Consider the following 23,655-nt stretch of genomic DNA (forward strand, 5'->3'; position numbering starts at 1 on the left):
TCATCACAAAAAATACAGAAATTTTAGGTCACGCATAAACAAGTGTCTCATGTTCTCTTTTTAAACACAGACAGTAAAGTGCTGGAATTTTAAGTGCTTTTTAAAAGGAACATAACCTGTTTTCCTAAACACAACATTTGCATTTTAGATCAGTGAATAGAGAGGAAGGCAGGCACCTCTAAAGACCTATAGCGAGTCCAGTCAAATTTAGGCTGCCGATATTTGGGAACTCGGGTAACGAAGTACAAAATCCAGGCATTCCAGGGTGCCCCCGTGTCAGCTTCTAGCACAGCCAGTACACTGAACGCTAAGCTCCTCCACCTACACCTGATCCCTCCTGCGCAGCTTTCTGAGAGCGGGCATCAGGAGCAGTAAACACCTTTTAGATAACACAGTAGCTAGAGCAAAGACCAGGAGGAGGAAAACCCCAGCTACTGGTACTTATTCAGTCAGGGAACCCCATCTTTCGTACCTAGGGAAGTATCCTAGCTAGAGGCTATCCTGGTTAACAGCATTTGCTACCACCCCTCTCAAAGTCAAGATACTATGAAGTCAGAAATGCATTCAAGAAAGTGTCATCTAAGAAGCAAAACTGCAAGAAAGAGGAAAACTCTCATGTATTGGCACAAGCGCTTACCTAGAAAAGGGCAGGACCGGTATTCCAGATACAGCTCCCTGCAACCAGCATCTATTTCACAGCAGGCTATCGCTGGATAGTCCTGACTCTCAAATGCTTGCTGGCACCGAGCTCACTTTGAAGAGGATGAGGATGGGTGGAGGCTGGTCTCACACAGGATAGCCTCTGCCCTGGTAACGAGGGCAATCACCTGGAGAGGTAAGCCCAATCCTTTGCAGGCAGGGCAGAGACCACAACCCAGATCGCTTGCTTCTTGCAGAAGCACTCCAAGACTTTCTGTTAAGTAAAAAAGTCGGTGGGGGCAGTAGCTCCTGTTCAAATGAAGTTATGTACAGACCTGGTCACACCTGACTTTTTTAAAGTTTCTGCAGACAGATGAAAGAAATCAGGTGTCAAAAAACCTGTATCTCAACAGGTGAGGGAGAGGTGAAAAGAGGCTACAGACATTTCTAAGCCTACGGTATAACTAATTTATTATGCCAGGGATCTTTCAGACTAATTAGGAGTTATCTAATGAATGCAGGTGCCAGACCTGGTTACTTGCAACATAACATTATGAATTTGTTAAGGATTTAAGAGAACTTAATGTACCTAAGGCTACTTTGGGCATATTTAGGTACACTGAAATCCACACCACTAAAATTAGCTATATAAAAGTTTCCTGAGCCACCACCCAGATCTTACTGGCCACATCATGTGCAGCTTTGGTTCAAAGCCATCCCAAATCTCCTAGCTCTGATGCCAGGAAGACAGTTTTTAAGCTCACTACTTCTACAGCCACAATCTGACAGTGGAGTTTCTTAGCCAAATAAACATGACTAGTATCAAAGATTTTGCTTAAGCAACATAGTGAGTGTAATGACAGAAACATGCAGAAGATAAAACATCACAAGGCTGACACACAGCACAGTCAGCAGTCTGGCAATAGTTAAAAAGTTTCTGTGTAGGCGCTTTGCAGATGTAAGTTACTTCTGCCAGGATAAGCCTCAAGACTTCATCTTTATTGGAACTGGCTTTGCCGACATGCGCTTGAAAGCCATTGTGTGTGTACTCTCCAAAAAAGTGAAAAGAACAAAGGGAAACATGGAATAAGGGATGAAGCCTTATTTATTACATACTTATGAAGCTCAGGCTGCATAAACAAAATACACAGTCATGATACATATGCATCCATCTCATTTTTCAAAAAGACTTAAAGATCCCAGACTAAAAATGTTTTTCTTTCCTCTCTTCTCCATCATGCCTGCTTCTTAGCCATCAAATTAATGAGAATCAACTGACTAAAATGCAAAAGGGCCAATATCCTCATTTCACTTGAGAGTAAAAGAACAGAAGCCTTTGCCTTGCAGTGCAAGGAACAGAAAAACACTTGAGCCTTTCAGACGATGACGTGCTCACAGTTCCTCAAATGAATATTCTGGTCTTCAGCCTAAGCCCCTTTTACCTGCACACAAGTTTTTTCACTGCTGTTTTGTTATTTGGCAAACCTACTACAGAAGGTTCAGCTGTGACTACAGGGCTTTGTCTCCTAGGCAATGTGAATTAACAGTAGCTCTTTTTCCTCAAATTGATGAAATATTGCTTGCATTTGGGTTTGGGGTTTTTTTTGCGGGATTGCAAATTCTGTCCTGGTCGTGTATTTTATGTACAATGCTGAAGTAAAAAGATAAAATCAGCATATCCCACTTCAGTAATGCAATGGTATTTTGCAAGACACTGTGACTTACAGAACGAAAGAGGGCTTGAGAAAATCAGTCACTGTTTTTTTCTAAAGTCGGGCTCAAAACCAGAGGAGATGACACACCAATTTCTGTAAAATTTAATATTATATAAAGAACAACCCAAATCAAGTATAAAGAACTAGTTCTGAATGGCTTGTTAACTAGGCATTAACCAGTGTACTTGGAGCTCTGGCTAACGTGGTGCCATTCTGGTGTGAAGTTGAACTGACTACAAACTGAGAGAGTAACTTTTTCCTCCATACAGAAAGAGCTACTTCCAGTGTTACTGCTCAGAACTATAAATATCTATTTTAAAAAGCAGCAGGTAAAACACTTCTGTGTATCAGCAACATTGCCAAGGATCATAGCTGGTTTATGCTGCCTTGAGGAGCCTATTAGCATCAGCAAAGATGAGCAGTGAACTTATTCAGTAGGAAGGATTTGCATGAAGTGAGGGGGAGATGAAATGATGCATAGCTATAGAACTGTGAACCGTTCTAAACATACTTTGTACTTTCTCCCAGCAGCAACCAGAATTCTTTGAACCAGCACAGACTAATAGACAGTCCTGTGCATGGCTTGCTGCTTGCCTCCTCCTCTCGGAATTCACAGGCAGGGTGGAAAGGAAGAAGACAGAGATCTAAAAGTTAGAGGTCTGGCAGCTTTATACCACTGCTCATATCCAAGGCTTTCATGTTGGGAGTCACAGATATTGATGCTGCATCCAGTTTTATGAGATGCTTTTTATAGCATGTGATCAGTGTTTAGTCCCGGAACACATGCTGCACTGTGTTAAATTAGGGAGCTAGATTTCTGGATAAAAACTTCTGAAGGCAGCAGAAGACCATGACATCTGGAGGAACCTGCTACATAGAAGTAATTCATGAGAAAGAGTTTCTCCTTGATGAACAAATAATGATCATTTTTGGCTTGTAACAGGATTCCTGAAAGTACACATCGCCAAAATGCTGCTTGTGCACATCACTGTCCCAAGCCAGCTTTACAGGCCATAAAGAAGTCTCTTCTCACAGAGCAGTTAACTTTGAATAAAGAGGGTAAAGCTATGCCTGAAATCTCCTGTTCCTCAGCGGAATAGTGAAAATGATCAGCGAGGGCCCTGTGACCATACCCCCTGAAGAGCTGCAGCCCCTCACAGGGTCCTGGGGCTGTCGCCCTTCACCTCTCCCTGTCACCCTCACCACCCTCACCCACCACCACCCTGCCAGCCCACAGGCATCTCTTTCAGCTTTCAGGTCCTCAAGCACAAAATACCCTCGCGTGAGGGTAAAGCCCAGATAAACACCAGCCCTTTCCAGATGAAGGTGTCGAAAAGGCTCTACGGCCCATATTCCGGGCACGTTGATCTCAAAACCCTCCAGGTACTCAAGTCATTTGTGTGGTGTTGTTACACTTAGCATAAATAACCTTACGAAAGAAATCTGATTTCTTCCCTTGGCACCCTTTCAAATACCGTAACAATTATTTGGCAAAGTTGGTGCCACAGGTAATGACGTATATAAAGTAGAAGGCAGCACTACTTATGTCTGCCAGGCTTGGCTCCCAATCCCAGCTGCCAATGCCATAGGACTGTGAAATCCATTTGCTGCACTAGGTTACCCACGAGATGGTCAACTGAAATGTGCACAACTCACTGTAGTCAACCACATGCAGTTAACATTTGTTAAACATCTGATAAAGCACTGAAACAAATTACCTTCTTTATTTAGCAACACGCCTTGAGAACAGATTTTCTCCTGATTTAATGGGATAGTTCTGTCCATTATCCCATTAGCTACGCATTGCTAGAAACACCCCGGGCATCACATTGCCAAACAACTGACTGAAGCTATTAAAAGCTCTTCGAACAACATCGGTCCCTTCTGCTCTTGATTATTGAAAAATGGTCTCATAAAACATCACCCATTAGATCAGATCACCAAATGAGTGAAAAGCAAGCAATAATAGGAAGTCCAACTTCCTATCAACTTTTCACCAAAGCTCATATTCTGCGTATCTGCCAACATTTTTGAAACAGTTGCACCATCCGACTTATTTCCTCACAGCAAAAGCTTTCATACCAATCCTTCACAACAAACCGCAGCAGTCCTGGCAGGGCATACTGGTGCAAGAAGACATCGATAGCTATGTATGGGCAAGCAAAAATTCAACCTTTTACCTCCAGCTGCTTCCTCTATCTAGCATGGAGGAATAATTACTTTTTTTGCATTTCATTTAGAAAATCTTATCATTAACCATTTCTCTTCCTCTTTTTATTTTAGTCTAACAAATTTTGAAACACTGAAACATTTGGTAAAATATTTGGCCTAACCCTGAACATTTTTAAATGCTTCCCTGAATACAAAAAATTATATACAAAGCTGTTGTACATTAATATGGTGCAAATGGTGCTCCATTTGGAGCTGTATGAATACTTATGCTACATTGGATCTGTAGTTTCACATAGAACTGAAATCTGTATGTTCTCAGTAGCGATTTAAATCTCAGTATGATCTTATGCAGGTAGAATTTTACAACAAAAGAAAAATCAAGCACCAATTATGGTGGCATTTTGAGAAATGACCTCACGTTTAATAAATGCTAGTTTGTGATTTTATTCTTCCTTCCTCCAAAACCACTCCATTTTGCTCTAAAAATCAAGGCACTATAAAAGAACAATAAAATAAAGCAGGAAGTGTTGAGCAAATGCATAAAACTATATAGCTGGTCAGTCTGTAGAAAATACAACATGGTATGCGAAATAGTAATGTCGGAAGAAAATAGATTTTTTTCAGCATAGGGCTGCTGTTACAAAAAAAATGGGATGCGAAAGCTTTTTGTATGTCTTACAGAGATAAGAGTTATGTTGCAAGTTCAGTTCGGCTCAGCCAGCTTGGTTTCTACCGGAGATACATGTATTTGCCAGCTAAGAGCGTGAGCTTTCCTTTACAAGAAAATGTCATTTGGTTTCGCACAACTGGTCTAGGCTCCCAACGTTAAGAGCAGTGCCAGCACTCAAACACTCTTGGCTTACGTTTCTAGTCCTTAACAGCAAAATAACGCAAGAAGCCAGCAGCAGCTCTCTGCTTTTGTCTCCCAATCCACTTGTTTCGCGTGCCTTTGTTCAAAACCCTGTCCAACTGGCAAGTTCACACCATGCTTCTAAGCCTCCCCTAAACCCAAGGCTGGAGTGATGTATCCTAAACAAACCCAGCAGCTACTGGTACGTGCTGTCATTCAGAGAGTTGTATTAGAGCTGCGATGCGAAATGCCGTTTTGACAGCACCCTAAGGAATCTATTTTGGCAACTGTTTGAAACTGTTCCTTCGAGACCTCTTAGAGGGCTAATTATGGTTACACGTGTAGGCTAGGCAGCAACCTATAACTATAATTTTTAAATTACAGTTATTTTACAGGAAAAGACTGCATACAACACAGGAATAAACTTTAAAATATCCATGCCAGCATATTACATAACTGGGAAGGAGTTATATTGGTCCTGGTGAGAAGAAGAGATGATCTACTTTTGCTCATATAGCAGAAAGTATTTTCTCTAATTGTTTAAGAAGTTTCACGGCACTGCTTCCCAGCACAGCTTCTCTGCAGCGTCCCAGAGTCACACCAGTAATACCCCCTACCCAGGGCAAAATCAATTCACTAAACCTGTGAACTTCCATAGAGTCATTTGCCTTCTTTCTCAAGTTAATGAAAAGAAATACAAAATGCCTCTCTTGGTTGCTATTTCAGTGTCCACACCTTTGCCTCACTTAAATCAGCTTAAGCCCAAGACCAATACGTTTATTAGTTGTTGGAAAAATCCATCATATGTCTTCATATCTGAGAAATATTCGAGCAGTTCCACGTACAAGAATCATGTTTAGACACAGCAAAAGAGGAAAATTACAACGTACTTAGTGTAAAAACCATCAAATCCTTGATTAATCTGATAATATAACAGACTAATCCACCGGTGGGGTTTTTTTTTTTCCTTACCTCAATAATCTTGTCATGAATTTGCAGGCCTTCTGCTTTGTCTGCAGGTCCATTTTCCAAAATCTTTGACACATAAATTCCCTCAGCAGATTCCTCCTGATTGTTCTGTACCAGGCGATAGGGAAGTTGCAAAAAGGGCCACATTAGTACAAGAAATGAGATGGTACTAAAATCAGCAGGAATGAAAAATGCAAATCCACCTGAAATATGCAGCTTGCTTTTCTAACTAAGCATTAAGCTCCTTGGGATTTTTTTTTTTTAAACTTGCTTGCTTAACACAAACTAGTCATTAATCAAAAGGACAGAATTAATGAACTATTCCAGCATTTTTTTATAAGATTATCCATTTACTTCTGGTTATTTTAGTCTAAATGAGACACAGGGTGCAATGGTAATCAGATCCCAGCTAAAATATTTAAAGCAGACCTCAGACTTCACAGCAGACAGTGACTAGTACATAAATGCACAGAGGAAGATACTCATAAAAATGGATGTACAAGTGCTTCTCTCAGGAGAGAAAGGGCTCCTGCAGTACTGCTGCTTGAAAACTTTTTTTCCGCGTTTGAAAATAAAGCTCCAAGGAACAAAGTGGCATTAGTTAGTCGGCATGTAACAGTGATAGGATTTGGTTGGAATTGGTTAACCTCATAAATCCTATTCACATGGGAGATTGAGAACTTGCTCAACTGTGAAATCCATACAGCTGTGGACAAAAAGAGAGCCCGCTTCCAGCTGATCTTTACACATTGCTAAGTACAACTCGCATGAAGGTCAAACTTATAGCAGGTAAGTTATCTACCACAGCTGGAACGATACACCTGATGTTGTTGCACACGCTAAAATTACTTCATCGCATGATAGTTTAAAATAGTTCTAAATCACTATTAATAAAGAAACAATGCCAAGCAGACACTGCCTACCTATTTTTAAGTGTTCATACAAATCATAACCTAGACAGCAATAAATGCAGGCATCTTTTTCCAGATGATTTGTGCTTTGGATAGCAGTTTATATGATGCTTATTTTCCTTCTGTGACTGGTGAATCCCTGGCCAACAGCACAATTCATGTGTGTACAGGTTTCTAGGTCTAGGTCCTATATGCTCATGGGGAAAATGTTTTATAATTTCTTCTATTATGGAAATGATGAAGGCATAACAAAAAATAGAGCCTCTGTAAACCATGCTTTACAGTCTGTGGCAACTGTCCTATGGAGACTCAACCCAGGTAGAGTTCAGGTTAACAAATATTTGCTCAACACGATGTTACTCAAACTACGATTTCATAAACTCCTTTTTTTTTTTCCTTTTGTCACAGAGACTCATAGCTGTCAGGTAAGAAGCAAAAGGGAAACTTAACAGTTCCAGCAATATTTTGAAATGATGAACAAACAGACCTCCACCGAGTTCCCATCTAAGCAGTAAGAAATGAAACCCTGATGAAAGAAGCATAATAGCCATTAATGAAAAACGCAGGAGGGACACGGTTTGTTTTTTCCCTTAAGAAAACAAAAGGCTAGATTACAGTACCATCGCCCACATAAACCCATATTTTTTTCCATGAGACATTTCGCTGGCTTTTTCAAGAGTAATGTATGACCCAGTAAGAAGAAGGATATTTCAGTCTGGCTCGTGGTCCCCATTGGTAGCACGTGCCGGTATCCACCAGACCCAAAAAGGCAGCACGTGGCACACAGAGCTCCGGCACCTGGTCCGGCAGCCCACCACCAACGCGGCAGGGGACGGAGGGCAGCTACCGAGACGGTCGGTAGCAGAGCCTGGGGTTGGGTGACCACAGGAGCCCCAAGCCGTGCCGGCAGCACACACCTCCCTCCAGCCCAGCTTTGTCCTGGTGTCCTCGGGGCGGGGGGGACAGTCCCCACAGCCTGCTCCGCGGGACAGTCCTTCCAGCCAGCCAGAGCTGGGGCCCAGGACAAAAATCGGGCATCAAAGCGGCCTTGCTCCATTAGAGTAATGAATCACCTCATGTGAAGTGAGTCAATGAGTCCCTTGCTGACAAAATAAAAGACAAGCTTGTGGTGGGTCGTTCCTTTCCTCTCCTCCTCCCTCCAGGTAGAAGGTGAACAGCGGGGAAGCCCATTACGGACTGCAACGAAACACAGCCAACGGAAAGTATGGGTGTACGTTCCTCGGGTCACCAAGAGTCACCTGCTTTCCAATGGGAAAAACCTACACTGTACTTTCTAAAACACCAATAGCGCGTGGTGAAGAAACACATTCCCACGTAGGTGACTAATGTCATGACACCACTGCTCTGCTCTTCCACTGCAAAAGCCGACACTTCACCCAAGGGCACTTTTTCCCTGAACAACCCGAATGTGCAGATCGCCTTCATGAACTCTTTTTATCTGGTTACCAAACAATTCCTGTTCCACGACTTTTAAGTTTTTGAAGAGAGTTTTTTTATTTTCATTATTTGAGTCAACTCAATCCTATTTTCCTGTTATATCCTTTGGCTCCAGATATGTTGAATGAGACCTTATACTGATATCTGGGAACTGCCAGTCAAACGTCTGTGGTATACACATTTATCACAACGAGAACAAAAGAAAATAGAATTTCCAAATTAAATTTCAAAGACTCAAAAAACCCTGAGACCCAGCTCTGCCTGACAGCTCTGCCAACTCCTCCATCTCCAGCTATCAGTGTTAATGGAAGACCATGAGCATTTCCTTCTCTCCGGTCAGCAGTTCTCTCCACGGACAGTGCTATGAACCTTCATATACTTATCATTTACTCCTTAAACTTCCATAATATTCATTCAAACACCCTAACAGTTTGTAATATAAAAAACTGTTCCCGTATGCACTGTCAGCATGTAAGTACTTCAGAGAAGCTCAGCTGCCATCCCAAGAAAGCTGAACACCACGTTCCCCTTTCCCTGCAGTTTTCCTACAGCTGTAAATAACAGAAGTCACACTGCAATCCAAACTAAAGATTGTCTGGACTTCGTTACTGGTATACTCAAAATATGGATATAATCAAAGCACGTGTATTTTATCTTATAGCCACCTGTTGTCTCATCCTTCCACTAGAAAAACTGAAGAAACTCTTGCTTTGGATTTACAGCACCAACATCTGATAACTGCTGGTCTTCCTATTTACCCACAGGGAGCAGTAATTCTGCAGCGCAGACAGTGAACCTCTTAGGCTAATGGGAACAGACTCTTTGGCACCGCTAAATATAGCTTTAGAGCAGAAGATTGCCAAACTAATATGCAGGGTCCCATTCCCCTCCTCAATAATAGTAGGAGGTTACAATTCTCCCACGTAGCAAGAACCTGATCAGTGCATATTACCAAGCCTTTTTTAATCAACTATTAATTTTCCAGTTTAACAGGTTTCTTTACCCTTCATATGTAATGACAGTCCTGATTAATGCTTTTGGAAGGATGAAGTAAAAAAAAAAAAAGCATATTCTTATGCATATTCTAGGGGGGGTTAGCGATCCTTATGCATATTCTATGGTTTCCAATGAACTTTCTAAACCTAGACTGATGAGACTAGATTGATTTAAGATACAAGGTCGATGAAAACTCTGTTTCAGTTCACAAAGAAAGAAAAATTGAAAGCAGGCATGTGAGAGCTGCACATGTGCTTAAACTATCTGAGCTACAGGAGCAAATTTTCATCTCTCCTTTAAATGAAAAAAAAAAGGCAAGCTGTTTCCAAAAATTCCAATGGCTTAATCCTGCAACAATGACTCTTATAAGTAGTCCCAGAGATTTCCATTGAACAGTTTGCATGAATACATATTACTCACATGGGAACTAAGTGCAGATCAGCCTTAAGTTTTAAAGCAAAAAAAATGGGAACACCTTTCCTGAAAAATTAGAATAATCCAATTCTCACAAGTTTATGTCTTCAAAACAATGACTCTAATAACACCTGAGAATATACAGTTCTTCTATGTACGGAGCTGATTCCATGCCTACTGTCATCGAAAGTAACTCTTTAATTACTAACAGTGTATATAGTAACAGAAAGCATGGTCAAAATAACCTACAGTTACTTTTCTCGTTACCTGATTGGGTCGTCCTCCTATAATATTGAATCCCAAAGTATCATTTTCTCGGTGTAGCATGATCGTTAATGGTTTGGGTTCTCCTCCCTAAGAAGCAAGAGGTGAAATATTGTTTAAGAATACACTCTCAAAAAGAAGATCTTAAGTGAAAGCACTAATGTACAAAATATTTTTAGCTGGAGAATACGTAAGATAAGGCTTAAGGGGAAATTAGGCTGAAAAGATAACAAAAGACTCTGCAGTGGAAAAAAAAACAAAGGAGAAGTCACACGCCACTAAAAAGTAGCAGGTAACACCCAATTATCTTCAGTGCTGAACAGAAAAAAGCGCAGGCTTTTGGTGGGAGGAATGCTCAGCACCACTGAAAACCCCTATGTGCGTCAACGTTACAGACGTGAAACATACAGGTTAAAATACACCACATTACAATGTTCAGACCCCAAAGTCATATCAGTACACATTTCATAGCAACTTTCAGGGAAGATACACACAGAAAATGAAACCCTATTCTTCATCCCAACGTTTCACTTCTCTCCCCGAAAGAAAGAATCCAAAACCATGCCTGTAAAAAAGTAGTTTTTTCTAAACAAGGTTTAAAATAGGAAGCAAACTTTCAACAACAGTGATGGCGTTAAAGTTAAAAATGAAAAAGAGAAAGAAACCTTTTCCTTCAGTGAACAGGTAAATAATTTTCTAAAAAAAAAAAATTATGAGCAAAAAAATACTTCAAGTGTCTAGCACAGCAAGTTAGCTTATTTTACCTTGTTCACGTATGATCATAGTTACATTTCAGAGACCATATTCCCCACAAAAAAAAAAATCTGTATTCATCCAGCACTGTTAGGTGTTTGTGTTTGCCAGTCTCTATAAATCAGTTGATTAACATAAATTTGACACCTAAATAAGGTATACTTTTCTAAACGTTCAAAATACAACACTTAACGCTGAAGCCCATGTTTTATTAACTGTGACAGTGAAATGTTTTCCTGCCGCACGATACCTTTGATTTTAATGAAGTACATTTTTTACTTTATCGATACTTTTTCTTCCAAACGCCTGGTTTCTCCATTACCCTGGTCCCATCTGCCGAAGGGGTTTCTGAGCAGCAGTACACACAGCAGCACCTACTGGCACTGCTCAGAAATGGCAGATCCTCCACTCCTGCCCAGGAGGAGCGATGCCTCCACACCCATCCCCACACCTCCTGCCAACTCCTTACTGAAAATCCAGATCTCTCTCCTCCCTTCTACAGCCACTGCTTTCCTCGCACACCCCACGCTCCTTAACAGTCACTGCTGCCCCTCTTCATATGACCTTACCCCATCTGCCAACAGACGCAGCAGACGTATAGGCACACCTCCCAGAGCCAGCAACCTACACCTCATGCATTAGCTAACCAAAGGAAATCAGGAAAAAAAGAATAAAATAAAAAAAAAGAGAAAAAGATTAAATACTCAAGACTCCAAACACAAAGTTGCTCAATGCCACAAAGACCCATGTTTCTAGGGACACAGGTGTCCTGCAAACAGCATCCCCTTCCCCATTTCCCGTGCAGCAGCCAGATGCCCAGCACGCTACATTGCTTCAGGAGCAAGTTTGGCTGCTCAGACCTTTTCCACTTGGGATTTTGCTTCCCAAGGGTCCGTGAAGATTTGGGTAAGAAGAAAAAATCATTGCATTAAAACGCTCCTCACCACGGCTGCAACCAGCAGTGCCACAGCCTGCACAAGCAATCTTACAGCCAGGAGTTAATGCTCAAAAAAAAAAAAAAAAAAAAAAAATCAGCTCCCTTACAGCGAGTTAAGCCAGCTCACCAGTGCTCTCGGATGGTTTATTTAGCCTAAAGGAGGCGAGTCCCTATCTGAGCAATGCCATCAGGGGAGAGAGCGAAGCACTGCACCGGAATCTGCTATCAGCGTCAACTGTTACTCCATTCTACCAAACGAGAGAGACTTTGCGGTCCTTCCACCATCGTTCCCAATAAGTTCACAATAATTTTACGCTCCGGTTTTTTTTTTAAAGACAACTTCCCGGCTCCTCAAAGAGGAGTTAAAAGCCAGCTCCATGCCCCTCAGCTCTGTCCCAGCTGCAGCAAACCGAGCAGGCAGGGCAGCCAGGTCCCTGCGAGGCTTTTGGGGGGGGGAAAGAGCGGAATGCGAACACCCCCCCCCCCGGAGGAACCGGGACCCGCTCGCCGGCTGCGACCCCCTTCCCCTCCCCATCCTCTGCGGCCAAGCAAAGCGCCCAGCCGCCCTCGATGTTTCGGCCGCCGAAAAAGGGACCGACAAGGAGCGCGGTCGCCGTCGGGGCTGGTGGCTCCATCAGCCCGGGGGATGCGCGGAGGTTGGGGGGGGGGAGATCGGGCTGAGTCCCGGCGGGGACTCGGGGATCCCGTTCGCACCGTCACCTCGGCCGGTGGCTCCCAAGGCGAAAAGCAGATCCGGGGGGAGAGCATCGCTGGAGTGGGGGGGGGGGGGGATTGCCCGCTCACCTTGCCGGGCTGGCTGCCCGCCAGGTCCCGGGTGATGCCGCTGATGTGGCTCACGTACTGGCCGAACTTCGCCTGGTACCGCCTCGCCGTCAGCTGCACCTCGTTCTGCAGCGCCGAGAGCTGAGCCAGCAGCGACTTCTCCCTCCTGCTCCAGCGCACGGCCTCCCTCTTCACCTCGCTACCCGGCTCCGGACCACCACCACCACCACCACCACCACCGCCGCCGCTCCGCAGCCCCCGCAGGCAGCGATGCCCTCCGGCCGGCCTCCCCGCGGAACCACCACCGCCTCCCCCCGAACGGCCGGCACCGGGCAGCCCGCTCCGGGGCTGCGGCTCGGCGGGCCGGCCCGGCGGCGGACCGTAGCGGCACGCCGCCAGGTGGGCGGGCAGCTCCCGCAGGCGGACGGTGCGGCCGCAGCCCCTCGGGCTGTAATCGCACTTGACCTCCAGCTTCTGGACGAGGCTGCGGAGGGGTAGGACGGGGCGCAGGTCGGCGACTGCCAGCGGTCGGCACCGCAGAGGGCAAAGCCGCCGCCGAGCCGCCCAGGGCAGCAGGCAACCGGCGCAAAAGACGTGCCCGCACGGTGCGGACAGCGGTTCCTCCAACACCCTCCCGCACAGCTTGCACTGCAGCTCCGCCGCCACCGGAGCCGCGAAACGAGACGGGTCGAAACCCATGGCGAGGCCGGCAGACGGCCCAACTTTGCCCCGGCCCCGCTGGAGCCGCTCCCGGCGGGCGGGCGGGCGGGCGAGGGGGCGGGCGGAGGAAACGGGGGAGGCGGGCGGCAGCGCCGAGAGCTGGAGTTCCCGGCCGCTTTCCCACCCCGCATCACCTCCCTCCCTCTCCCCGGTGCTGCCTCCCCACGCCCAGCCCCGGCACCACCTCCCTCCCTCCCTCCCTCCGTCCGTCCGTCCGTCCGTCCGTCCTCCCCGGGGCATCCTCGCCGGGCGAGAGCCGCGGGAGTCCGCCGGGGACCCGCCGTTGTGGGTCGGGGAGACCTGCGGAAAGTGGTTTTCGGGTCTTTTCGTACCGTGCCGGTAAGTAGTGAAGGCGTGTGAGTGTGCTTCTTCCCTCGCCCTCTCGAAAAGGCTCGCTTCCGTCTGGGCGCAGAAAGCCGAAGCCCCCAATCGCGCTCGCTTTGTCGCCGCACCAACAAAAATACAGCCGGGATGACAAAATTGCTCGTTGAGCTCTCTTAAACAACAACATGTGTATAAACAACGCTTTCGTTTGCAGAAAAGCTAAAACGCGGCCAAATCTGGAAGCGCGTACTTAGGATCAGTAGCCAGCCGGGATTCTACCCCTTCATTGCCGCACAACCCACAACCTCCACTGAAACATGAAACCCCTAACGCATTCCCCACATAACTTTACTATTGAAAACACAGGGCCAGGTTGCTGCCCCCCAGCCCTGTGGAAAACCTGCCAGAGGAGAGCGGGATGGAGCCCGCCGAGGGGTTTCCTCAGCGGGCTCCTTCACGTGTGGGTCAGACACCGTCGCTGTCGGAAAGGACGGCAGGTTTGGCCTGTCCAGGCCCAGATCGCAGGATATTTTCTGGACTGAGGACTCTGGAGGCAGAGCCGGGGGGTGCCCTCACCGGTTCTGCAATTCCTGCCTGTTCAAACCCTGAGTCCCAAGAGCATCCCTCTGGGAAAGCCGTCAGGGCTTTTGAGACCCACTAATGAATGGTTCTTTCCTGTGACTAAGGCGACAACATGGGGGCAATGCGGCAGAGGCAAGTACTCACCCCTTTCTCCTGAAGCAAGACGGAGAACTCTGCACATACCTGCCCCTAGAACTGTACCTGGGACCACAGATCTCAGTTACGTCTACCCATAATCTGCTTGACAAGTCTCTCAGCAATTTTGAACAGTTAACAACTGGCAAGGCCTCAGAGAACATCCACAGACCCAAACATTACCGAGAAGCACCAGCAACCTACCGTTTCTGACTTGCCGCACAGAAACCCACAGTTTCAGTTGGATTACCATGGCCATAAAATAATGAACTGCACCATCAAACAGTCTCTCGGCTTGGAGAAAATGCACTATAATACATTATAAGATATTTCATTGCAGATCAAAATCACATTCTCTCACAGAAAAAAGGAAATCAGACACCCTGAGTAACTAATTATGCTATTCGTACTGGGTTTTGATCATCTAGTTTATCCACTGATTTTAATTGCCTTGCTCATAGGGTCAGAATCAGTGTCATTCTGGAAGTTATAGAAGATGATTAAAAAAATAGTATTCTCTCATCCATCTTTGAATTTAACTATTCATTTGCCCTCAGCATGTGTTTATACCACCTCTTCTGTCCCAACATCCCGATGTATCTTCTTTACCTCCTTATATACGGCCCAGAATCTCAGGTCTGAACACAGGCAGTAACATCTGCACACGTAAATTAAACTGGGCTGAGAACAGGCCCCAACACTGGCACACGATCTGTGAAACTGCTACTGCCTCTGTTAATCCGTTGGCGTGACGCTCGGAAGGGTTTTGGCCGAGGCCTGCGAGCAGCCTCCCGAATCGCGCTCGGGCACAACACGAGGGTTGCAGGGGCCAGTCCCAGGAGATAGTTTGGGGCAGCCGCCCTGCTTCGGCGGTGACAGCTTGGGGCTGAGGCTGGGAGTCCTGCGGGGGCCCCTGGCACATTTTATTCACCAGTACCAATGCAGCCAAAGGGATGATATAGCCAGGTTTGAGCCTCAGAGCCTTTAGGCTTCTTTCAAATTAGGTGATTAATTAAATGGAGGTTTAGGAATCCCATCATAGGCATACTTTTTAAAAAAACCCTGTGCTTTCTGGCCCACTTTGGGTGTTGGTGAAATGTCAGTGCACTGGCAAAATGGTTCCAGGCAGTCGTGCCCTTTCCCTGTTCATGCTGGAGTAAGAAACCATCTTTCTTTGCCAAGATGTCGGCACGGATGGCAGCACAGGCGACGGGGTTTATATCAGAAGTAATTTCCCAGCACAGGAACCTGTAATACAGACAAATGTACAAAACTCATCTAGCGGTAACAGCTGTCTGCGTACCAGACCTCCACGGAAATGGGGTACACATGGAAAAATACATACAAACATCACCGATGTGCTTGCGTGGGATTGTTCCTACTACTAGTCCTATTAGTTCCGATGCGGTCAGGAAATGAAAAACACAATCCTCATACTTTCCTAAATTGTGCTTAAAGAGACAACGTAATTACGTCTTTGTTTGCTCATCCGAGGTCTCAGCACCTACAGCTCCAGGTTTCATACAGCCACTCCAGTCACGGCTTCACTGCGACGGTCAAAGAGGGAAATGCAGATTTAGTGAGACGGGGAGAGGCCGAGGAGCACAGGAACAGCAGTGCCCTCAGGAACGTTGCCCACGGCTGCGGTAGCCCTGTATAGCTCCACCACTCGCACTGGGACTGCACCCACTCGTGGATCAAATAAATGTTGTGCGGGGGCTTGTCCCCAGGACAGTCCCCACCTTCAACAGCTTCCACCATACTCCCTTTTGCTCTACCTGGTAAAGCAGCAAAAGTAATTTGAAATAGGAAAGCACTTGCTTTCTTAGTCATGTGTACCTAGACGCACACACGCAGACTTTGAGGAAGGATTTGGCAGGGTGACTGCTGCTGAGGGAGTTCTTTATCAGCACGGAAAGCCTGCTGCTCTTGGGCATCAGAGATGGGAGGAAGAGCTATTTCAAGTATAAAATCAAGGGTTATTTCTGCCCGTAGCTCTTGCCTCATCCTAAGAGGATCTGCAGTTTAAAGTGTGAACTATACAGCTGTTCCCAAATCTTCTGATGAAAGAATCCCGAGATAAGAACTACTGCTCTGAAATCCTGAAGGTAACCGGAAGCCTCCTGGTTCCATTGAAGTTAATGGGGAAAAATCCGATGAACTTTCAACTCACATGTGTGGGAATAAAGTATGTATTTTTGTTCCCCCCCCCCCCCCATTTTCATAATCATTTCGCCCTACAATTCATCTGTAGGATTTCAAAGGATGATTCTTTTCCCAGTGACGCTAGTGAAACCCTGTAACTAGTTTGGGGCTAAGAGGACTCAGCAACATCACTCTGAGAGCAGAATTTAGACCTGACCTATTAAAACCTGCTATCATCGGATGTCTGGAAGGAAGGAATGCCGTTGCACTTTGGCAAAGAAGACACTGTAAGTGTAAAGTTAGTTCATATAACTCATGTTTCATTGTAGAGAATCACCTCAAAAGATGGGGTTTTTTTTTCCTTTATTTTCAGTTCAGCGAGCAATTTCTCTGCCCCACAGTTTATCATTGCAGCACACGAAGAGAGAGTTTGAGGAAGAGTCCCTGAGACGGAGGAGTAAAAACAAGTCCAAAGGCTCACGGTTATTTGCTGAAACCTGAACAAGCATTTGCATCCATCAGTTAAGGAAAGAAACTTCCCCAAAACTGCAGACATTCAGTAAGGAAGTTTACACACAGAAAACATTTGTGATCTATATTGTTCATTGGCGCAAAGACACTATATGATCTCTGTTTAATCATGCTTGACGTCAAATGTATCAACAATCAACTTTGACCACCAGGAACATGAAAACAAGTCTTAAAAAGCAGTCAGTGGGAGGGCTGGATTTTGGACCTGCCTCTTTTATCCACCGAATGGCCTCAAGCAAGTCCTATAACTACTTTTCACTTACTTTTAATGCTACCTGGCTGAATTCACAGCACTCCACTGAAGTCCCTATACAATGCCCATTGCTAACAAAGCCGCCGCATTAAGGCACCAGTCCTCAGGGCAGTCAGAAGAGAAGTGTGCACCTTACGACACCAGAGGTGGGTAAAAGCACCTCCCAGCATGTGCTGTGAAGCCTGAACTGGGAGGTGTGCTCTGAGCCGGCTGAGCCTGGCAGAGGGAGGAGGAAAAGGAGCGCTGAGATTCTGCGTGATCTAAGAGTTGAGCTGCCCAGTGCTGTAAAAGCCAAATGCTCCTGAGCCTGCCTGTTCGTTAAGCCTTTTGGGAACTGTTCGAAATTTAGGATGCCATCGACGAGTCTATAGGTAGATAGGAGTACTGAAAGGTGGCTTTTCCACATCTTCTTAACAGAATATTTTAACAGTAAACAGTTGTGAGGGAGGAAAGTGCTGTTGTCCCTGTTTTACAGATGAGGAGGTAGATAACTAAAATTCTTTAGGTTCTGCGTCAAAATGGCTCACATAAACTGGAAGCGTGTGTCAAAGCAGGGAACTGGGACTGCCCTCCTCTTTCTCTTTAGGAGACAAAGGCCTTCTCCTGACCTGGAAGCTCAGGTCTGTGTGACGCTCCTGGCCTTCACCAAGAAGTTTCTGATGGTCAGGAAAGCCAGCAGTGAGAGCAGGCAGTAGGCTAAATGGGAGAGCAAAAGGAAAGCCGAGAGCAGCGTTCTGAACCCAGGAGGAGGTGGAGAAGGGGAATGCAGGGGCCTGGATTGCCGGGATCGCAGAGGCATATGCGGTTCTCTAAATCTCTTGGCTGCAAACTGCACCAGGAAAGGTGGGAGCTGACTGTATGCTTGACCCATAGGACAAAACAAACTGATACACTTGTCCTAGGGTTCAAACAGTGTTTTTTCCTAATTCTTCTTTTTTTCTTTTCTTGTTCAGTGTTAAAGGAAAGCTACTTTTTTAACATGGCAAGAATGAAGGAGCGAGAAGAGGTGAGAGCCAGGCTGAGAGAAAGCAGGTCTGCCAGCCTGTTGACCTCTCACACTTCTCAGGCCCGTACTGCATTCCCGCAGCCAGCTGGATCATCGCTCAGCAGCCTGATAACAAGCTCACTTCAGACGGCGCTGGCTGCCGCATCCCTGCCCCGTGCTGCCCGCACTGCCTTGCACACCATGGCCAGAACCCAGGGTCCAGCCGCAGCCCAAGCAGAAGGCAGTTACGCTGGCCGTAAATGTAAAGGAACATGGGAGCTTTGCCTTGGGTGTTTCTATCTCATTTCCCTTTCCCAGCCCAACCATTGCAACCCCCAGGTGTCCAAGTTTCTAAATTTGTCCTTGCAGAGCCAGCCAGCAATGCACTCACCTGCTGCAGCCACCTCATCTCAGTGCAGAGCTGCTCCCTGAGGGTATGCAGATACCAAAAGCTTTCCGTCTATTTTAGCATCCATTAGCTCCACAACAAAAATCTAAGGGGACAGATGATTTTTCACACTATGAAACCTCAGCAGTTTCTGTCACGGAGTAGAGCCACCCGCTGTTGCCAGGCTCAGATGAGACAACAGAGCCCAAACTGGTTTGGAAAGGGAGCACCTTCTTGCTCCTGGCGATGGTCCCTGCAGAGTAGGGTTAAGTCCTCTTGCCCTCGCAGTACCTGATCAACCAGCAAACACACAGGGGCAGTTCCTAAGGCTTCCTTTTCAAGCAGTAAAATATCTTAGAAATCAAAGATGGAAAAGCAGTCACCTTCCCCAATATCAGTAAAATCAGGTACATCAGAAGGTGCTGAGATAGAAGCAGAAACTCAGTTTCTAACCTCGGCAGATCTCAGTGAAGGCTTTGATAGCTGTTCAGATTAGTAGAAAAGCTTCAGGATATTACCAGCCTTCTGGCTTCTGCACGTCTCTTGCCAGTGTTACGTCGCACAGTGTTTAGAAAACTGCCTATACATTTCATAGCATTAGCTTGCATATCTACTGATAAGGGAGAAAAGAAAACCATGTTCAAAAACATAAGGAAAGCTCAGTGTGAAATATGACAAACTAAAAAGAAAAAATGTGGGAATTTTGTGGTAGGATTTTCAGGACTCTTATGTAAATCCATGAATTAAGCCTTTGAAATTAAATTTAAATATCATTGCCACCAGAATGTGGCTGGCCTTAGTCTAAGCCAGGTGAGCAGCCTGAGAAATGTGTGCAGAGAATTCTGATTACTTTATGCATTTTAACATGACACAGACTGGAAAACGCTATTAGTAAGTCAAAGCAAACAAGACAAAAGTGAAAGAAACCACTTTAAAATGGTAACGAAAATATAATTACAATCAGTGCATGGGAATACAAGAATCCATGCACTGTTTCAGTGTTATTACCCTCTTACCAGATGCAGTACAAAAAACCAGATTGGAAATACGGAAGCAATAGACACAAAAGGGAAATGAAAAATTAATATCTTAGTGTTCATATAGGGCTTAAGATGAGCATATAAGAATATGCTGCTGCTTCTTTCATGTCATCTATTTGTTTGTTACACTTACTGTCATTTACGTGCTTTGGAGTGTCCTCTTCAACCCCCATGCCTGTTGTCTCCATGTGCAAAACAGGTTAATCAAAAATGCCAAGGAACACTACTCCGTTGGTATTCCTCACATATGAAAGCTGCGATACTTACTCCAAATATTTAACTGACCCCAAGGCCAGTCCTTTTGAGACCTAGCTTATGTTAACATAAATAATGCACTGCTAAAAAAGAAAGATTTCCTCCTATAATGAAGTATTTTAGTGCTCTAGCAAACATGATTCCTAGATATACTTCACCTCCTCTATTAGAGACTTATAACATTAATGTCTTGTGTTTGCATTTGACAGTAGAAATAATACAGAGTAACTATTTACATTAGTAAATCTTTAAAAATATCAGCATAATATAGAAGCAAATACGATGAGCAGTGAGAAGGCATGCTTTTGGATTTTGTAATTTTCCACCTCCTGATCTGTTTAGCCTTATTTTTCCCAAGCCTTATTTTCCTAAAGCTACACTTTCACAGATTACGTATTATTAAGTCTGAATTAAAATACATACAATTGCTTATTCCACAAGTAAACTTAAACTATCTGAATGGCTTGTATTTTATTTTAGGATTTATTTTACTTGTCTTGTGTGGAAGACCACCTTGACTAGTTATTCTAAAAACACATTTAGGCCATTATTCTTTCTATCAGCATCTCTCATTCACCACCCCCACTAAAAGCAGACAGAACCTGCTCCAGTCTGTGATTTTTTTCCTTGTAGGTGAATGAGATTCGCTGCTACTTCCCACGGGTCCTCCCTGTCTGCCCTCTGCGAGGCTGGAATCCGTGATCTCCTCTGAGAGACGCTGGCTTTTTACAGTATTTTGGGTAACACTTGCAAGGTGACAGCACTAAAGGGACTGCGGGGAGCTGGGATCAGGCTCCGTGACTGATGCTTCCACGTTTTCTGTCCCCTTACCCTCACTCTTGTCCCGTGGAGGGCCACCCATCAGACTGCAACTGTGCTGCTTGGGGGCTTTCAAAGGAAAGAGGGGTGTTCTCCCAGTACCCTTGTGGGTGCAGAGCATACCCAGGAGACCAAACTAAGAAGTAGTTTTAATACAACTGAAAAATCCATACAGGTAAAGCCACAGTAAAAATACTGTGGCTGTTTATCTTAGTACCTGAGGGAGTGTGGTTTAGCTGAACGTCTCCTGGGAGAATGTTCACAAAAGACGTTGATCTCTTCTGTTTCTGGAAATGTCAAGAGTGCTGAATTAACGATTTTCTACTTCATGGTTTAATAGTTCTCATCCTAATGAGGCAAAAAAAATGGGAAAGAAAGAGAGAATTAACTTTCTGATGCTTGAAAACTTCTTTTTTAATATTCTGAACTTCACCAACAATTTCTACTCATCTTTTTGTGAGACACTCGGACCTGAAAGATCAGAGGTGACACCACTGAAGCACATTTGGACAAGTTAAAGCTACACTGTTCCTAAGCTGCCTATCATCACAGATTCATGAACATTAATTTTGGTGTACTAACGCAACTTTCTAATGACTACCTACTCCTGCACTGAGGACTGACGTGTACAGCCTGATAGTCTTGTTATGGGGTGCTTTGTCAAAGTGCTAATACGGCTCCTACCTGCTGTATTACCTCATCACTATTTTTTTAACCTATATGGGTTTTTAAGAAAGAGGCCCGAGTTTTAGAAATGCTGAGCAGCCACATGCTTCAGTGGCATCAACAGGAGATAAAAGTGGTGAAAATCAGGTGCGCTTTTAGAAAGGATGAATGTGCTTTTTCTTGACACCTACTAGTATTGTCCTGTTCAGCCCACTCAGATGTATTTTATGGCATTGCGTCCCTTCATCCTCTAGGTGTATTATAGCTGCATCAGGTTCTGCTTCTATCACAGCAGAATCAGATCAATAACATATAATTTAGTATAAAAGTCTGCTATTAACTTCTAATGGGCTCTCCATCTACGTGAGATAAGCCTGATTTGGCCCTTGGTTATGTTTTAAAATGGATCAAGGGGCAGCAAAATGTTTTCTATTGATGTGATGTTTGGCTATCAGAGTTTTCTCTTTTACATAGAAACAGGGGATACATAAGCTGAGGATTGGGAGAACTTAGCATTTCAGCTTAAATGGGAAAATCTAGATGGCAAGTGTGTTATCTGGTCTATGCAGAGGCATGGCTTCAAGTTTATTACAGCTCATTTTAAGGCCAGAAAATTTGCCAAAATTAGTAATGATTCGAACTGTAATAAAAGCTGAAGTCCCTGCTAGATCATACATATTAATATACCATCAGCATAAAATGCCAATTTAAATTCACCGATGCCAGCCTCCATCCCATGAGACTCTGAAGCAGCATTAACAGCTTCTGTCAAAGGCTCTCATGTTAAAATAAAACAGCGTGGTGGTAGGGAAGAGGAAAGACAGAAAATATCTTTTTTTCTGTAGTAATCAGAATTTAAAGTTTCCAAGCTGTCTTGCTCTCTACAACATCAGAATTTATCCGGCTGTGTGTTTGAGGAAGCAGTCATTTAGTGCTGGCTAGGACAAGGTTGAAAAGTGGCAGTCTCTCTGAGGCAAAAGTTAGCTGACCGTGGTCTTTTGGGAGCCTGTATATTAAGAGCTCCCCTGTCCCCAAGTTCTCTGTAGAGGACATCAGTGAGGTCAGTAAAATGTCATCGGATCTGATTTTGTACTGTTTGGGAACTTTGAATTTCACTACATCACTCTTCAGGCTGGTTTTGCGAACATGACATCCCGCGATTCCTTAACAAATACTACCAACCCTCTGCAACACCCACTGCCTTCAAGCAGTGTGATTCAGACAAGTAGGAGCTTTTCTTTCCATTAGTCCCACTTTCAGCTTAATTTTAGCAATGAAATGACTCCCTCCTTCCCTTTCCACACAAATAATCCTCTCCTAAAGAAGTCCAGCTTCTAGTGATTAATAGCATTTTGCAAAGTCTGGCTAACTCTTTAGCAAGAACTGTTCAGAGCGTCAAGGCCAGGGAGAGCAGAGCTCAGGGCTGACTGTCGTTATTCCTGATTCTGCCACTGACGTGCTTTGAGATCTTTAATAAGTTAATTAACCTCTGTGACTCAGTGTAAGCACTGGTGTAATGCACGTAGTAATGCTTAACACAGAGTCCCACAGATGTAAGGCATGATAAAAGGGTAGAGGACTATTATTGTTACTAATGATCATTAGTTTGAAATCATAGTCAGGCAAAACCAAAAATAACAAGGCCATTGCAATTAGTTGAAAGGTAGGGTTGTGATATTTAATTATCATTAAAAGGGTACATGATGAAAAATACATTATGTATTTTCATGGTACTACTTAGAGAGAGACGAGAAATAACTTGGTGGGATATGTGCGGTAAAGACCGGGAGTAACAGCTCTGAAAAATGAGGATCACTAAATCTTCGGATTTTTTCTCCCAGCATAGAGCTTATTTTTCCGACCATGTTGGGCACTGTGGCTATTAGAGTAAGTCTATTTTTGTATGTGTGATAGGCTTGTGCACTGAAAGATAACAAGCCACAAGTCTGTA

At 44.6% G+C, this 23,655-nt stretch overlaps 1 protein-coding gene across 3 annotated transcripts in view; it reads right to left on the reverse strand.

Moving 5' to 3' along the window:
• The window catches only part of PDZRN4 (PDZ domain containing ring finger 4), a 282,662-nt gene that overhangs the window by 238,660 nt on the left and 20,347 nt on the right, over positions 1 to 23,655 (reverse strand). Inside the window, exons 2-4 of one of the 3 annotated variants that reach the window (XM_075059118.1) lie at positions 21,256 to 21,386; positions 10,392 to 10,478; positions 6,349 to 6,453 (exon numbers count right to left, since the gene is read on the reverse strand). In XM_075059118.1, coding sequence (XP_074915219.1) covers positions 6,349 to 6,453; positions 10,392 to 10,451 — 165 coding nt within the window. In that variant the 5' untranslated portion in view covers positions 10,452 to 10,478; positions 21,256 to 21,386. Of the gene's footprint in view, positions 1 to 6,348; positions 6,454 to 10,391; positions 10,479 to 12,001; positions 12,365 to 12,882; positions 13,561 to 21,255; positions 21,387 to 23,655 lie in introns of those variants that run through there. The other 2 variants (XM_075059115.1, XM_075059116.1) reach the window with 2 other exon arrangements.

The sequence above is a fragment of the Buteo buteo genome, chromosome 28 (genome assembly GCF_964188355.1).
Source record: "Buteo buteo chromosome 28, bButBut1.hap1.1, whole genome shotgun sequence".
NCBI classification, from domain to species: Eukaryota; Metazoa; Chordata; class Aves; order Accipitriformes; family Accipitridae; genus Buteo; species Buteo buteo.